The sequence below is a fragment of the Pagrus pagrus genome (genome assembly GCF_965226575.1).
Source record: "Pagrus pagrus genome assembly, chromosome: 19".
NCBI classification, from domain to species: Eukaryota; Metazoa; Chordata; class Actinopteri; order Spariformes; family Sparidae; genus Pagrus; species Pagrus pagrus.
In genome coordinates, this window is record NC_140203.1 from 13884478 (window position 1) to 13902315 (window position 17838).

A 17838-nucleotide genomic window follows, 5' to 3' on the forward strand; every position below is an offset into this window, starting at 1 on the left:
TTAAATTAGAGCAGTAAAACCTGTGTAATAACAGGGATAGATGCTGTACCTGAACATGTGGCTTTCAGCAGTAGATGGCAGTGGAGAGTCATAGGATGCCAGGGATGTTATGTTTACTTATCTGCTCCTGCCTCTCTTCCTTGTAGCCACCAGCTAGCCTACATTCCTGCTGACAGCAGAGATCCAGGCTAAAGTAGGAAGGTGTGTGTCAGCTGACAGTTGTGTGATGCTAGCATGTTAGCTTCGGGTGATACAATTGTAGCTGCGTTTATTCTTTAATAGTTTGACATTATTTTGAGTGACCAGAACGTAAACCGAGCGACCAAAGTCAAACAGGTTTATCATGAAACAATTTCTCCAACCTTAAGTGGCTTTTTTATAGCAGTAGCGCGCGAGCAGCTAGGAAGTAAATCCTCCTAGCAACCGGAGCTAGCTGTGACAGTTGGTTAGCTAGCCAGCGGGCGTCTTCATGGAGAGCTTTGAGGTGTTGTTAGCTAAGCCTTCGAGATTTGTCTTCAGATTATAGACCGGCCGGCGGCTTCTGCTAACATAAATGTTGATTAAATGGCAAAAACTGAGCAGGGCAATGGACTTCACTTGCGGGGCAGCGCAGAAAAGCTGACAGATAATAGGAAAGGTTCCGACCCAGAGGCAAACGGCAATGTTGTCCCCGGGGAGACTGAGGTGGACAAGTACGGATTCTCAGGAGGAGCACAGCAGCACTCCGGACAGAAGTAAGTGGAGCTTCATCATGCTCAATAAAGTAGTCAGAAGAGTTTCACATGAGTGCCTCAGAGTTGTTAGTCTTTTTCTAGCACTGTTGTGAGTTAAACAGATGGTCTGCCTCTCTTCTACACACTAACACACTGTAAATGTTAATAGCTTAATAGCTCATTAAAGTCCCACTCCCCTCAAAGTATTGTTTATCTTCCTCTCCTCTGTGTAGAACAATGTATGTGCAGAGTTTGACACTACATTCATTCAGTTCCAGTTTTCTCTTTGCTCACTGAAAATCTGATTTTAAAGAAGTGGGCAGTCAGGCATGAGATGTGACATCACACATAGTTTGGAAGCCAACAGACTGAATCACAGTGTTTGTTTACAGTTACTCTGCATCACGCACCAGCATACACAACATTTTATTCTCTGTTTGTATATACGTCTAACTATATATCTGTCTATCTATTTAATGCTAATTCTAACCTTGCCTTGAAAATTGTACAGCACGTTAGTCACTACTTGGAAAAGTGACACTGGAAGAAATGAGCTAACCAGGCCTCCTGGTCCCGTCATCTGCCAGTAGATGTTTAGTGGTTGTGTTGTTGAGATGCTGTATGCAAAAGCAACGTCAGCCAGCTCTTTAAATTTGTTTGCCAAGAAGGCGTTTGTTTGGCGGATCAGGACCGGAAAGTGTGTGTATGACAGCATGACCGCTCCGATCTTCAGTCGGACTGTAGTGAGGTGAGATAATGGTGCAAGTTTTGTGTGAGCGGTCGTAGGGAACTGAGCAAGGGGAAAGTTCTCCCACAGCTTCCTGTTTTCCTTGTACTCTGCTGCCGTTGGCAAGTGCTCCACTGTTTTGTCTGAGGTTAGATTTCCTGTGTGGACGAGGAAGAGATGAACCACCGTCCCTCCTCCTCTGATGGCAGGATCCTCCTGTCATAAGTACAGGGAAGTGAAGCAGTGCAGTGCAGCCATCGTCAGTTTGCATGAAAATAATGTGATCACGTTATCAGTGACATTTGTCTCCTATCTCCACAGTGCTGAAGAAATCCCCATTGAGGTGCTGAGGGAGCGGGAGGCAAAATGGCTGGAGATGCTCAACAGCTGGGACAAGTGGATGGCCAAAAAACACAAGAAGGTCTGCTGAGTAAATTAGATCGGACTTCACTTCTTCTTCAGTCAATAACGTCCCCGTCATAAGTTGCTTGATTTCGTCCTCTGTTTGGAGGATAACAAGCTCCCAGAATTTGTTATCTCCCCAATTTGCGGACATCTTTGGTTGATCATCTCCTTCTTTGAGTTAGCTGCTAACTGCTGCTAGCTTCTTTTTTAAATCTCCCGGTTCACACACATCGTCAAAACATCACACCCCTGTCCCCTGTCAGAACAGTGATATCAAATAAAGGCAGCCTTAAACAGGCTGTGTAAAAGAGGTTTTTGTTGATTTCTCCTGTTCTTCCTTTCTCTTGCTTCCGGTTAACTGTGCGTATGTTGAATAACAGGTGAAAGAACGTTGTCAGAAGGGGATCCCTCCATCCCTGCGTGGCCGGGCCTGGCTCTTCCTCACGGGGGGCAAAGTGAAAAGGGAGCAAAATCAGGGCAAATTCCAGGTCAGTCCTATATTTTGTGATCCCTGGTGTGAAATGGTCCAAAAATGTCAAGTATAATTTTATGAAAGCTGACAAAATGTTGTTGTGCTTTAAGGAGTTGGACAACCAGCCAGGAGATCCTAAATGGGTAGATATTATTGAGAGGGACCTCCATCGACAGTTCCCCTTCCACGAAATGTTTGCAGCGAGAGGAGGTCATGGGTAAGCACTGTCTTCTGAAGGCCTATCATGATGCCTATCAGTGTGTTAATGTGGCTGAATGTCATTTTTGAATATACATCATTTGTATACTGTATGTTCATACCTTCAGGCAGCAGGACCTGTTCCGCGTGCTAAAGGCTTACACTCTGCATCGTCCCGAAGAGGGTTATTGTCAGGCTCAGGCTCCTATCGCTGCTGTACTCCTGATGCATATGCCAGCAGAGGTGAGCAAACATTAATGATTCAACCTTTCCAAAGATGTTTTCTGTTAGAAATGAATATAGAGATTATACTCACTGATCTGATGATAGGATTAAGAGAAAAAACAGGGCAAAGAGTGTGAACGAATATAATTTCTATGTCGAAGTAGTTCAGTCTTAATAGTGATTTTTATTACATGTCTAACCTTGTTTCTCTTCTTTGTCGTAGGATGCATTCTGGGTTCTTGTCCAGATTTGTGAGAAATACCTTCCTGGATACTACAGTACAGGGCTGGTAAGAGTCCAGACAGACACACCGTCACATCATTTTGCAAAGGAGACTTTGACACCGTAAGAAAAGTTAGAGAACATAGAGAACAAGTACAACCTGTAACAGGATGATATATTCACAGTGTCCAGCACGTCAATTATTATCCATCAGAATGTACTGTGTACTCCTCAAATGAATCTATTAGAAGAAAGAATAAACCCACAATACTGAAGCAAGAAAGCTGTTTCTAAAGTCTGCATTTCTGCCACATTATAGGACTGCATCTGGGCATTTATTTACATTGTCCAGAGATTACACTGTAGGCCACCACAATGAGGTCTCATAAAACCAATTGTCAGTTCACTTCAGTTTACAGAGTGCACTTAATACGTGGCTGGTGGTGGTAGCTTTCTCAGGCCAGTGTGTCTCTAGCTTAACACTGATATGCTCACAACCTAATAACATGAGGTGGTGACCAGGCTACAAGGACGACATAATCAGATTAAACAAAGAGAAAGGTGTCTGTTCTCTCTCTCTCTGTCTCTGTCTCTCCCCTGACTGCTGTTCCTTGTCGTCTCCACAGGAGGCGATCCAGCTGGACGGGGAGATCCTGTACGCTCTGCTGCGGCGCGTCTCCCCTGCGGCCCACCGGCACCTGAAGAAGCACAAGCTGGAGCCCATCCTGTACATGACCGAGTGGTTCATGTGTGCCTTCTCTCGGACTCTGCCGTGGGCATCGGTGCTGCGGGTCTGGGACATGTTCCTTTGTGAGGGTGAGATACTGCACTGATGTATTTATTATATTATGAATGAGAACGCATTACACCAAAAGCGGTTTCCTCAGACCAAACAAATCATTCTTACGGAGATTACATCATGAGATTGCACACTAGGCAAACACAGCTTGTGTTTACGTCAAGTGATCCTTTAGTTCTTTAGAAACCTGCTGTCTTTGCTGTTTAAATTATGAGTCTGGCATGCCCACTTGTTTTACCTGTAGAACACCAGAGGTAATACACAATAGCTGGCTTAAGAGACAATGCGATAACGTATTTATTTAAGCTTGGGGTTACGTAGCAGTATTTAATCTTCCCCCAGGCAGGGCCTTATCATCCTCCTGTTTCATTTTACTTGTAAAACACCAGAGCACAATTACCCTTAAAGTAACAAGGCAAATGTTGAATACATGAAGCCTGAATGAATATGAGAATGTGTATGAAATAGTTCACCTCACTGCCAGGTTGTTGAACCCAATCTATGTTGCAAGACCAGAGTTATGAATCTAATATCCACTTTTTTCTGTCTGTCTGTAAAATATAGAGAAGACATATGGTGGATACATATACTCCTGGTCAAATATTACTCAGATACAAGTGACAGTTAGTCAAATACATCTGAAAGGACTTAAGTCAGCATTATTAACTCCAGTATTTTGGCTGGCTAACAAGGACCCGATCCCAATATGGCTTGGATGACTTACTCCTGTGATGAAAACTGCATATGGCCTGTTGCATTTTAGAAAAGACAAAAATAATAATCTGCTGGCTTTAAACTATGCTTCAAGGAAATGAGTAAAATGCACCTTCTAAGAAATGGAGTGGAGACGAAAGCACAATATTTGTCTTTCAAACGTAGTGGAGTAAAAGTCATACGTTTGCAAAGAAATTACTACTCAAACAAAGTACAGACACTTGAAAAATATGATGTGATGCTGTTCTCAGGTGTGAAGATCATCTTCAGAGTGGGCCTGGTTCTCCTGAAGTGCACACTCGGATCTCAAGAGAAACTGAAGGCTTGTCAAGGTCTCTATGAAACGATGGAGCTGCTCCGAGCGATACAGCCACAGTACATGCAAGAAAGTTTCCTGGTGCACGAGGTACGCTTACACTTCTGTCGAGGTTGTAGTCTGTATTATCCATTTTATTGTTTTGACCTGGCACCTATTGCACACTCAGCTATCTTCCCCTTTCTTTGACTTTGCCCTCCTCTGGTAACAGTGGTAGACTTAACCTGTAATGTGCTGGAACATTACTCACTTACTCATGATTCACACTCCTTCTCCCCTTGTGTTTCAGGTTATTGAGTTAGTGGTGTCTGAGAAAGACATTGAGAAGGAACACAATGCTCAGCTGCGGCGCTGGAAGGAGTCTCACGGAGATCTACATTGCAAGTCCCCTCCCAGGATGCACGGCGCCAAGGCCATCATGGCAGCCGAACCACCCAGCCGACAGGACCTGAGACAGAGGCCTACGATCATCGTGGAGTCTCCTCTGGCAACCAAGACAGATGGGGTGAGCGCAGACAACGGCAAGCAAAGTCGAATGACTCAAGATGGAAAACCGAAGGAAACGATCCTTCCAACGCAGGAGACTGTTAATAATCCTTACCTTCCACCCTCACCTCTCCTCGAACACATGACCGTACAGGGGTCCAAAGAGAGTCTGAGCAGTGCAGAGCATGACACTTACCTGTAGCAGGGTGAGTGTCGCAGTTTACACACATAAATCATTCCAGCTCAGCAGTGACACTCATCACAGTTTCCAGCCTCACATGTCACAACTGTCAGTGACATGACATCCCTTTCTGTGATATAGAGCAACTGTATTGTCATAACTGTGTCATTAAGTAAAACGTTTTACAATCAAGACAATCCAGGAAAAGTTATGGGATTTAAAATTAATCTTAGACATTTGTAAAAGTAATCATATCATCAAAACTCGCACAAGAAATGCCTGTGACTACCGAGCAGTCGCCGTAATACTCAACACATTTTCAGTGTCGTATAATTTACACAGGTTGTTGTCGTTAACTGCAGTTTTAATGAAGTAGTACAGTCGTGGAAGCCTCGCATAATAGTTTAGCAACTGTTTCAAATGTAATGGAAATGTGTAATTTCCAGGGAGCGACACCAGATGGCGACGACGTGCCCTCACATCTTTGAGGTTTTGACTCATGGGAGAATGGAGTTGTTAGCTTCATATGACTGAACACGTTGGGAACGGCTACTGCTGATATTTACCTACTAAAAGCAGTGCTCAGATATTTTTGCTCAGTTATAAATGAAGTTTGACTGGATGAGGTCATCTCTAGAGCACTTTGCCTTTATAGTCTTCCTCTTTGCCTGCATAAGTCACTATGTTGCCGACACAGAGATTCATAGTTATCCTGCTTTTCTAGACTCAGTCACTGGCACTAATATGCAGGTACACAGTTTATCAGTGTGTCTGTTAAACACAGTCTTGTGACAGTTATGCTGCATCTATTAGTTTTTCTATGCTCATGTTGAACACTTGAGGGCATCCTGAGATTATCTCTCAGCCTCAGCAGTGGCCAGCAGTAAAACTGACACGAGATTTGTGAGTCTTGGATGAAGGAAAAAAGTGTGCAGGGATATTTTGTGCCACTAAGCCAAAGATTTTTAATGCATGTAGTTAATGTATATGTTGTCTAAGCAAGTTTATTCAGTCATATTGTGATAAAGTGATTGTCAGTTTGGGAGAGCATTAAGTTTTTATTTATGTCATGAATGAGATATGGTAAAATGCCATTTTGAAGGATGCTAATATGAAACTGTTTTATTTTGTTTTTGTCTTTACAATCGTGCTTAAAGGCTCGTGGGTCCTAAACTGAAAGATATCTCATTTTAAGCTGAAATGCAAACCATTGGGAGATTTTTTTTTTTTTGTCTGCAACACACAATCTAAACACTCAACAAGTCAGTTTTTGATTTTCTTTTGTTAGGCTGAAATGTGATGAAATGAGAACCAGGTTTTGTCTTCTCAAAACTGCTCTGATGAAGTTTTAAAAATCAAAACTATAAAAGAATCATGGGGTCCAAGTAATGTACAAACATCGTCTTCAGCAGGTCTTTTCTGAAGGCATGTTTGGCTAAAAATGAACCGAAACACTGAGTCTCTCTGTTATTTGAAACACATGACCCTACAGCAAAAGGATTTTGAGAAAAAAAACAAAAAAAACAATTGAGCAGCAAAAGATATTAAAAGTCAAGGAAGCCACAAATCTTTGATAATGACCAAACTGTATGTGTTGATACTCATTTTTATCTGAGATGTTTCAATGAAGAAATAATGAATTCTTAACATTTAACACTGAAAGTCCTGGACACTCCTTTACCAGCACTCGCATGTGTAACTCTACATCAGATTATATGCTGTCAAGGGGTTTTAAAATGGAAAATGGTAGTGGGTATGTGTTGATTTTGAACACTGTGGAGATATTCATTTTTAAATATGTGCTACGGGTTTATTGTTTTCTGCTTTTTAGAAGGCACTGTTTACCTGCCACACATTCTGAAGCTTGTTATAATTAGATTTTAAACATTTTCTGTAGCAAGAACACAGATCACATTAACCGCCGTGCAATTCATCAGTTGAGCTTTCATACTTTATGTAGATGGTGCCACTGAGCTTCAACCAGGGACTGAATGACTAGTTGCTCAGTCGTTCTGAAGGAGGCATCTAAAATGTTATGTTGACTTCTATGAAAGGATTTATTTTTTAAGTACTCCACGTGGACAGTGCTCCTTATTAAGAATCATTGTAACTGTTATGATTTAAGAAATCATTGATTGAGCCCGAGGCTTGTAAATCTGCAACCTGCTGTCTTTGTCAACATGTAGGACTTTATTTCTGATCTATGTGCTGATTCTTTTTGAAATCAACTCCTCAAATCTATAAGCTGTTTTATACCAAATTTCATTTAAATCAATAAAAACTGAAAACATTTGCAGATCTGTCATATTTTCCTTATTTTACACTGACAACAAAGCTCCTTGTTTTGCCCACATTTAAAGGTGCTGTATGTAGTTTTTGTAGTAAAGTCATTTGAATCAGAAGAGAAAAATGTTTTCAAACTCTCTTCATTTTCATGTCTGAATAAACAAACTGACCTTAAAGGACAACACAATTTCATACTGTTTTACTTCTGGGGACCTTATTTTCCTCCGAGGAAGGCTTATTTTCTAAATTATAGAAGCAATAAATACTTTTGAGTTTGAATTTGTACTTTGATAATATTGTAACTATTACCTTCCTGAGTTTCTGCATTTATTTTCCAAAACTACATAGTGCCCCTTTAATATTAAACAAATACAAGGAGACAAGAGAAGAAGTGCCACACTGACTGGATTTGAGTGAACACACTGGATTTCAATACACCCTGTGTTGTCATTCAGCACCCTCACACCCACCCTCGCTCACCCACACAGCAGCACACTTCCTCGGGACACCTGTTTCTCCGGCTCTTTCAGCTCTCTGAGGCATTTGCATCTCAAATAGGGCAAATTCCCACAGCACCGTCCAAAGCGCCTCACCCAGCCATTTGCCTTTGGTCTCTGAAAGACGTCTTCTTCTTCTTCTTCTTCTTCTTCTTCCTCGACAAGGTTCAGCTGCAGTCCAAGAACATGACAGCCAAGAATGCTCGCCTCTACATTTTAATTTACCTAGACTTTTTTAATTTATTTAAATACAAGACGGGTCCCTTTGCGTATAATTGCATGACTATTTTCAGTTGGATGCTTCATTGTCTTCCACTCACGTCTCCAAGCTTCCGCTCATTTTCTGTCATTTGAGAATACATGATTTCATTTTTTATCACACCCAGTAATCAGATGAGATGTTTGAGATTCTTCATCATCCTCGTGTCACATTCCTGAGTCTCCCTCGCAGCCGTCACAAATTTTTTCTGTTTCAGTGAAAGATTTTATGTCTGAGGATGCCTGTCATTAGAGCATTTTTGTATTTCTGCCTCCTCTCATCATCTCTTTTGTGTCTTTAGCCATCGGTAAACAATGCTAGCTTGTCCGCCCCGTCTAAACCCAACCCCACCCCTCACCTCAATCCAACCCCACCCCCCCATTCCCAACCTGCTGGTGTGCCCACTGACATTCGCTAGACCCCAGCTTAGACCAGAGAGGGTGTAATGGGAGACCGGCTTTATGGAGACGTGACCCAGACGTGCCCCCATAACCACACTCTCAGAAAAGAGCTGAGCAGGATTTACAGCTTTCGTAGTAGCAATAGCTTGTTGCTAAGGATGTGTTGTATGTACACAGAACATCATGGTACACTCTGTTACAAGTCGGTTTTGCGCTTCTTCTATGTGTACAGTACAGTACAAGTGCTATCACGATACATCAAGTGACCGCATGAACCTATGAACATTGGTATAATCATATCGTCATATCGTTTTCATGTTTTGGGGCATTTTCCCGGTTTTCTCACGACTTGGAGTGGCCATTTCGCCCGGTCCATGTTGCAGCTGAAGCCACATTCAGACTGAAAATAGATCTGTTTTTTAAAAAAAGACACAGAAGCTATGTTGGTGTGGACATGTTGCTACACGTAGTGGTGAGAAGATGAAATATGATCCAGGAGGTCCAGTATGACACGACATCCAAGAGCTTAAAGACTCATCTGACGCAGAAACACGACACAGCAGTTTATTGCAAGTCATCACGGTGGCAATACTTTTATCCTCAAAGTGTTATACATATGTGACTGGCCGATACCTTCTGTTGCCTGATGACTTTGCATTGTGTTGCAGCAAAAGTCAACCGACTATGAACCCAGTGTCCCTGATTTCAATCTGACCTCTGTTACATCTCTCTCTCCCAATGTGTCCTCTCATCTCACCACGACAACTATCTAATAACAACATCAAATAAACATAAGAAATTGAAAAATCTAAAGTTGAGTGGTCTCATGGCAATGTCCGAAGATGCTTTAGTTTCTGAGAAAATGACTTTCTTTGTGGACATGACAGTGTAGAAAGAAAAAACTGCAGGCTCAAATTATAGCTGCCCGGGCCTGCATGACAAAAATGTTGTCACGCTCCCCTGTCCACAAGGGTCCGCATAGCAGACTGAATGTGCTAACTGCACACGGGTAAAACAATTTAAGATCCCAGTGTAGGAATTATAAAGTTTAACTTGTCTTGAGCTTAAACCAAACTTCATCCACTGGAGTATATTATAGTATAGTATATGTCTACTCTAACCATTACATTATGCACCCAATATTTACTTTTGCTTTCCACCAGCAAACGTCACCGACTGAATTTATTACTTCGACCAGAAAAGATGCTGTAAGTGGATGAAAATCTGTGCACCTGGGTCAATTATTTGCCTGTATACTTTGACTCTTATAATCTAGAATCAAGAATTAAGTTTTATTCTTTAGTGCAAAAACGTTCTGATGATTATGTGTGTGTTTAATCAGATATCCCACACATGTGATTTGTCTGTTTACATACTGTAGCTGTTTATGGGGGGTGGGTGAGTATAGTAAAGTGGATAATCTAATGAGAACATATGCGAGAAGCGTCTGGGAGATTATAGTCTGGCTGCGTGAGCTGTAAAGCTCCTCTAAAGCTTTTTGGTAACAAGGACCGAGGGTCCTGGTTGGGACCCTTATCCCAGGCCTGCCATCCCCCATCATGCCCGCTCTGGGATTAGAAGGGGTAGAGGTCAGGGGCACAAAACAAAAAAAAACCATGTTGATAAAAGTTTGAATAGTGAAATTGGATTGCAGCTGATTCTGCAGTCGGTGTTTATAATCCAATACTTGGGTACATAGGTAAAATCTGAGAATCTGTGTCCCCCTTATTTTGTCCACACCCTGTATATACAGGCTCCTTTCTGGGACTTTTCCGTGTTTTGGCAGAAAGGCTTTGATGAAAAGTTTCAAGTAGCGAAGCTGCACGTGTGGGACAGGAAGCAGAGTCGGAGTGGAAGGTGTCAGGGGTCGGACAGATGCTCGTTCAATGGACAGTGGACAGGATGCGTGTTTGTCCTTTTATGGTTCTCCTCAGGATAACGGTAGCTGGACAGGGAGCCCCTAATCATCTCAGATCCATCACGTTTTTTTGACACAGTAGGAAATGATAACACACACCTGTTTGGTTCCAGTCGGGGGATCCCCCTGATCTCCCTTACAGCTGAACGTCTTATGAATCATCGTAAGACTGATTTATACTGCACAATGCAGAGCAACTTCAGATCCACATCCAAGTTATTGTTCCTGTCTAAGGGTCCTCGAAAGGGGCGTTTTCTGTTTGAAAGACCATAAAAGCAAAATTTGGCTCAGGCATTAAAGGATAAATTCACCCAAAAATGTAAATTTTGTCATTATCTTTTCAGCGTCATGCAGATGGAAAGTCAAGTGAAGTTCTGTAGTCTACAAAACATTTTTGATAGCAAAACAGCAAAACAGCAAAACAGCGTTGCAGCATTCTCCTAAACAAATGAAGTAAATGGGGACTCCAAGTCTTCTGAAGCCCCAAGATCCCAAGTTGTGAAGCTCCAGAAACTTCACCTGACTTTCCATCAGCATTGGAATGACTAGATAATGACAAAATTTTTGTTTTTATCCTTTAAGATCCTTGATTGTACTAGTACTGATGTGTTTTAAATGCATATAATACAATACAAAAGACAAAGTAGGGATGCAGTGAAAAGATGTGCAGTGCTCAGTGGGTAAACATTGTGATTAAAGATCTGGACAAAGTCTTACATTTTGTTATATTCTCAAACAGACGGTCTTTTGGCTGTAAAAGATCACGATACCTTCCAGTAATTCTGGCCTCTTTCCACTTGATGTCAGCGCGTTTGAAGTTGGGTAGGCTCCTGGTTACACATTACACAGTTTCCAGACCTATCAGGTTTTCTGTTTTAGGGACCTTGTTGTGACCTCTGAACTGCTGACCAACTTTTCCTCTCTCTGACTGCACCCTCTGTTGACTCTTTCACCTTCCTGTAAACAACTTGCGCTTATTTTGCAGGATATAACTCATTTTCTTGTGTTTAAACATGTTTTAACACAAGAAAAGTGCACTACCAGGCTATGCATTGGATTGTTCAGCATGTCGTTGAACTGGATCATCAGGCCTGTTAGGTGTCGCTGTTGAAGCTGACTGGTGTGTTATCAATCAGCACATTGAAATACTGCACAGTGCTTGATCACTTTTAAAAATCAGCAATTCTTTGTGGTTAACCCATCTTGATTTGAACATATGATTACAGTAATTATAGGTTATTTACCCCGTGACCCCAAAACTCTCCTGCGACACACGATGAGTGAAGCTGCCTCGCAACACACTCATCTCTGTTTGTGCTGCGTGTTTATCTCTTCACCGGGGATGTTTGTTGGCCCGGTGCTTCTTCTGTGTTGACGGTGTGTTTTGCACTAATCTGTATTGATCTGAAGTCACTTCCTGCCATTGTTGTGTCACATCCCCGCTGTCTCCTCTCTTCCCGTCCATCTAGTCCCCTCTTTCCCCATCAAGGAAGCCAGCAGCTTGGAGAGGATACACAAGGAGGGGGGAGGAGGTGAGTGTGCGTGTCGCTGTGTGTGTGAGAGTGAGAAAGAGAGCCCTGCTGTGGCCCTGATAAACCGGGGCCCAATCTTAACCGGGCCAGGCTATTGATAGTGAGCAGGAGTCGCACGAGCCGGCTGTTTCCCGCACAAATTTATTAGGGATAATTTGGGTCGTAAACAACTTATCTTATTTTCATGATTTGGGCCATTTTTTCCATCTTTAATGATAAGTTTGCTCTGCAGACACGTTGCTCAAAATAAGTCGGACACAGACAACAAAATCCCTAGTTTAGCCAAACTTGTAAGGAAGAGAAAACAAAGAGAAAAGGTGAAATTATTATGCAAACTATACGTGACAAACATCCATCACAGACTGACACAAACCAGGCACAGGCCAACTTCCTGGTCCAGCTATAATCTACTTGTGCTCGCACACTTTTCCTGTGCAATCAGGGGTTATTAATGACATTACCTTTGCAACTACTTTCAGTGACATCTCCAAATAAAGTGATACAATTGAGTATAATGTCACTATAACTAATAGAAATATAGGTACAATCCACCCAAATAAGACTCAAATAGTAGTAACCTAAAACTGCCTTTTTGTGTTTGAAATATATCAAAAATAAATCACAAAAAACATTTAAAAAATTGACACAGTCTTGTTTTTGCATTCATATTTGCATGTGTGTGTGAGAGAGAGTAAAGGATGTGTGTGTTAACATCAGTGAGTGACCTCATAGCCTGTTATAATTGAGACTAATGACAAAAGCACATGGGCGTCAAGACCTTTGGTTTGAGGTTACAATAGCTTATTGTATTGCATCCAGTGTAGTCATGGGTGTTACAGAGTGTGCGAGCTCACAGGAGTGTGTTTTGTGCACGTGTGTGTGTGTGTGTGTGTGTGTGTGTGTGTCCCAACCTTGAAACCAAACTGGAGTCTTGTGTTTCAAAACTCTGTGAAGTTCGGACAGCCATAAAAATCTGTAAAACAGTTCATGTTACATGTGAAGGATAAAGGACTTAAAAGCATCTTAAATCCTGCAGAGCTTTTAGAATAATTCACACAGTTTCTAGACGACCTCCTGTTCTCTGACCCGTCGCTGTTTCACACGATTTTGAGAATAATATCAGTCTCGGTGCAGCAGAGGAAAGTGTCTCGCCTGCTGGACGTCCCCCCCCCTCCCCTCCACAGGAAGAAGGAAATGTGGGTGCAGGTTTTATTGCAGCTCTCTGGTGTTTAGACAGGGTCGAGACTTTATCTCTGTTCTTCACGAGTGGTTTGGACCATCATATTTAGGTGAGAAAAGCATCTTGTATGCAATTAAGCATGCTGTGCCTTCAAAGAGTGTGGCATGCATTATATAGACAACAGTGCACTTGAAAAATTAGGAAAACTATAAAATATGTTGTAAGCATTGAGGGGTTGTGTAATTGGATTATGTTGTAAACTTGTAATTTGTGGCATTTTGTCTGTATATGGTTTAGAGAGATAAGCAGTTTATGATGTAATGCAGTGGGAACGCCACCACCACCATGGCCTCACAATTGCTGTAAAGTTGCAAAAACTTCTCACAGCTTGTTAGCGTGTTTCAAAAGTAACCTTTGTTGATTAAATGTGCAATAAAATGCACAATTGCTCAATTTACTAACCCGACACTAAGAGATTCTGTAGCCGCAGCCTAGCCATCGGATCTGCTATTACCAGTAAGATAGCTTATGGTGGCTAATGTTAGCAGCCTTAAGCTTGATAGGCTATTGCTAAGTACTGAATTTAATAAATGTTGGCTTGTGATGCAGGTGGTCCATGTATGTTAAATATGTTGGTCAGATGAGGGTTAATCGACTGTCCCAGATTACCCAAAACATGTGGTCGGAAATGTGGGTGCAGGTTTTATTGCAGCTCTCTGGTGTTTAGACAGGGTGGAGACTTTATCTCTGTTCTTCACGAGTGGTTTGGACCATCATATTTAGGTTAGAAAAGCACTTTCTGAAAAGGTCTTGCCCTACAGTCAGTATCTTGTATGCAATTAAGCATGCTGTGCCTTCAAAGAGTGTGGCATGCATTATATAGACAGCAGTGCACTTGAAAAATTAGGAAAACTATAAAATATGTCGTGAGCATTGAGGGGTTGTGTAATTGGATTATGTGGTAAACTTGTAATGGGTGGTCCATGTATGTTAAATATGTTGGTCGGATGAGGGTTAATCGACTGTCCCAGATTACCCAAAACATGCTGTCCCACATTGTGAGTTATATTTGATAAAGTGGGGCCCGGATTCACCCCATGTCACCACCGTTTTTAGTTTATTGTGTTGCATGATAACATTTACTAACTGAGGGAAAATGCACACCTATCCTGACTCATTGTCTGTGTAAACAAACCACAGTTGGCATGATCTGCCATTGTTACCTCACCACTTCTATAAATGACAAATGACCCTCTCCCTTTTGTTCCCTCTGATTTAAACTCTTCTCAGCTCTCCTGCGTAAGAGACGAGGAGGCGCCCCGCCTTTCTCTGACGGTTATATTTTCGCTGCTGACCCCGAGCAGACATGAGAGCTATTTATACCTTTATTCGTGAAAACTGTGTGGGATTTCCCTCTCCTGTCCTCACTTTTATATTTGATAAATATTTCTGTTCGGCTGCTACTGTCCGAGACGACAACAACACGTTGAGGGCAGGAAGATTTATATCAACATTATCTCCCGGTCGACTGTCTTACAAACAAAAAACAGAAATTGGGCGTCCATGTGAGGGTTAGCTGCTGGCTCAGAATAGCTGCTGCTGCTCTGGATGTTTGAGGGCCTGCGAGCGGTGGGGTCATCGAGGCCGAGAGGTCATGAAAACATCTTGTGAACTCCATGCGGCGGGGTCAAGACAGTGCATTGTTATCATTGAGACACAAATTCATCAAAAAAAGTGCATCATGGCAGTTTTCTGACCTTTCAAAAAGGTCCGTCAGAAGAGTGATTGAGCACTACATAGGTCCAAGGCTCTGCTTCTTGTACGTCATGACCCTGAGCAGGAAAAGCCAAGATTTTTCATAGATTTTTCAAGCCAAAATCTATGATTTAAGAGAAAAAAGTGGTAGATAGCAGATTTAATTATTTCAGATTCAGCACTCATTACCATAATCATGGTGGCCATGGCCAGGTCTCACTGAATGTCAGCTCACCTCTGTGCTTTGGCACCAGAGGACCAAATGTGGGGCAGATCTGGCTCATAAGGTGCAGAGAGAAGTCACTTCCAGTGGAGCCCAGAGGGTGAAAAAAATATGTATGATAGTGAATGGCAAGAGACAAATAATCTTTTTGATCCCGTTTGACTTGTGGCATGAATTACACATATGATGTTTGTCCATTTAATTTGTAAATTTAAATTTTCCAGGTCAAGACAGTTGCAGTTTGTCATAAAACTAATGAAATACAATACTGTAAAAACACTTAATTAGACAGAGAGACATTGTCTTATTTAACGCTCACCAAAGCCCCTGACTGAAACCTTGTAGAGACAGTCGCTTATATTAGCTACTCACAGAGCTGACTAACTCTCAATACACATAACTGCAGCTGTCAATGTGTTTTTTTAGAGATTTTCACCTTTTTTTTAATGCTTACTTGTACTTGTAATTGGAGAAGCGAGTCCAATACTTAAGAATTATTCTAATACCAGTAGTCTGAAATAAGGTCCCATGGGGTACATGGGTTTCGGCTGAGAATCTGTTCTCAGAAAGCTCCTGACGAAATTAGTTTAGTAGCATAATAACGCTGCTTCACCATTGATTGATTGATTGATTGGTTGATATATTTTTATTTTGAACATGTAAAAACAAAAGAAACCAAGCAGCCGAATCAATGCTTTCAAAATGAAAATAAAAATGAGTCAAGAGCAACAAGATGTCTGGCATGGATGCGTCAACAACCCGACTTCAGCACAGCGATGCGCTCCAGCACGCCGTCCAGCAAGGAAAGTTGAACCAGGTTCAGTATTTGACTCATACCTGGAAGGAGAATGTGAGCTGTTGTTGGGCCAAGTCCAAGACATCCACAATAAAAATGTGTTGTCTTTTGTCATGTTGTATTCTGTCCTGTCATGCCCGATCCCATTCTCTCCTGCCCTGCCACCTGGTCCTGTACAATCATACCCAATCCTACTCCGTGCACCAGCTCCAGGAGAAAACCCGGTCTGACCTGCCGCTCGTCACCAGCAGTCACACTATCATCAAAGATTCCACCAGACTGAGTAAGAAATACCGTTCACAGACTAGTTCAGAACTGTTTCGTCCATGCAAACAGCTGTAAACCTCTAGCTGAAGCCGCATTAGTAAGAAAAGGTGTAAACGTCTCCCATCCTGGTGGCCCTTTGTGTCTTAACAAGCTGGTGTCAATCACCTCTTTGCTTGAAAAGAGCGAAGGCCGAGCGGAGCAGGGGGTAACGACACCAAATGTTCAAGCTTTCCAGCCGTGCTGGAAGTGTTAGCTTCGACAGCATCCAGATAATCAAAACTGCAGCGCAGACTGTTGATGTGATCGATAATGTAGCTGATGATTCAGTGTTTTCCTGAGGGTCTGTTTATCATCAGGACTGTCAGGCTGCCATCAGGTCACACGTGTGATATCATGGATTTTCAGAAGAGTCTGACTCAGAGTAGAGCCATCCTCGAGGAGGAACCAGCTGTCTCAGCGCAGGGGGGCCCGTGCATGTGGTCTGTGACAGCTTAACACACACATCAAACAACTGTCGGACCCCCGCCGACCCTCACACACACCTAAACAACAAGAACACACACCTCACGCTCTTGGGGCGCTGCAAGTATCACCAAAACTAGCCTCATAAACATGCGAGGCCAGGATAGAGGATCAAAGGGAGCTCTGCAGACAGACTGTCACTGCAGTGTGTATGTGTGTTTTGCGTGTCTCTCTGGTTTGTGTATATTTTGAGAATCAGGTACACATCCTTGCCAACTCATCGCTGATGGATGACAGTCGAATGAAGGGATGACGGATGGATGATGTGGTTAAATAAGAGCGTAAAAAAACAGGAGGAATGTCTCGGTGCCTTCATGGTGTGTGGTTTACAGCACAAGGCCACACACGAGAGGACAGCACCAACAACAACAGCAATTGATTTGACACACAGGTGGACAATTAGGAGGACAAACACAAGCTGGATGAGCTGTGGTATGTTGAGTGAAGCTGGACGGATGCTCTGTGAGTCGGTCCGATTGGAAGTTGTCACTCGTGGCGGTTAAAAATAGGAAGAATTGGGATCAGATTCACAAAAGTCCATCTTCATCTTCAGACTTTGAGTTTCTTATCCTGCCTCTGTAAAACTGCTCCATGTAGGGGATTTTGGGAAAGTGAGTCGGTGTGTCGACGTCTTGATCAAGGCCTGATGTTTTATTTAGCCGTATATTCACATGCCTGTCAGCAAACGCAGCTATAAACAGACCTCAGTCCCGACAGAGTACAGATAGGAAGCTTGCTTTGATT

At 42.4% G+C, this 17838-nt stretch overlaps 1 protein-coding gene across 1 annotated transcript; it reads left to right on the top strand.

The window, feature by feature from the left end:
* Positions 1 to 15: 15 nt before the first annotated feature.
* Positions 16 to 7750, top strand: tbc1d10ab (TBC1 domain family, member 10Ab). Its single transcript, XM_084382379.1, has 9 exons — positions 16 to 734; positions 1762 to 1861; positions 2226 to 2333; positions 2428 to 2534; positions 2644 to 2758; positions 2964 to 3029; positions 3589 to 3778; positions 4727 to 4881; positions 5081 to 7750. Exons 1-9 carry the CDS (start codon positions 565 to 567, stop codon positions 5477 to 5479), a joined length of 1410 nt encoding a protein of 469 aa, XP_084238505.1. The 5' UTR covers positions 16 to 564; the 3' UTR covers positions 5480 to 7750.
* The last annotated feature ends 10088 nt before the right edge of the window (positions 7751 to 17838 follow it).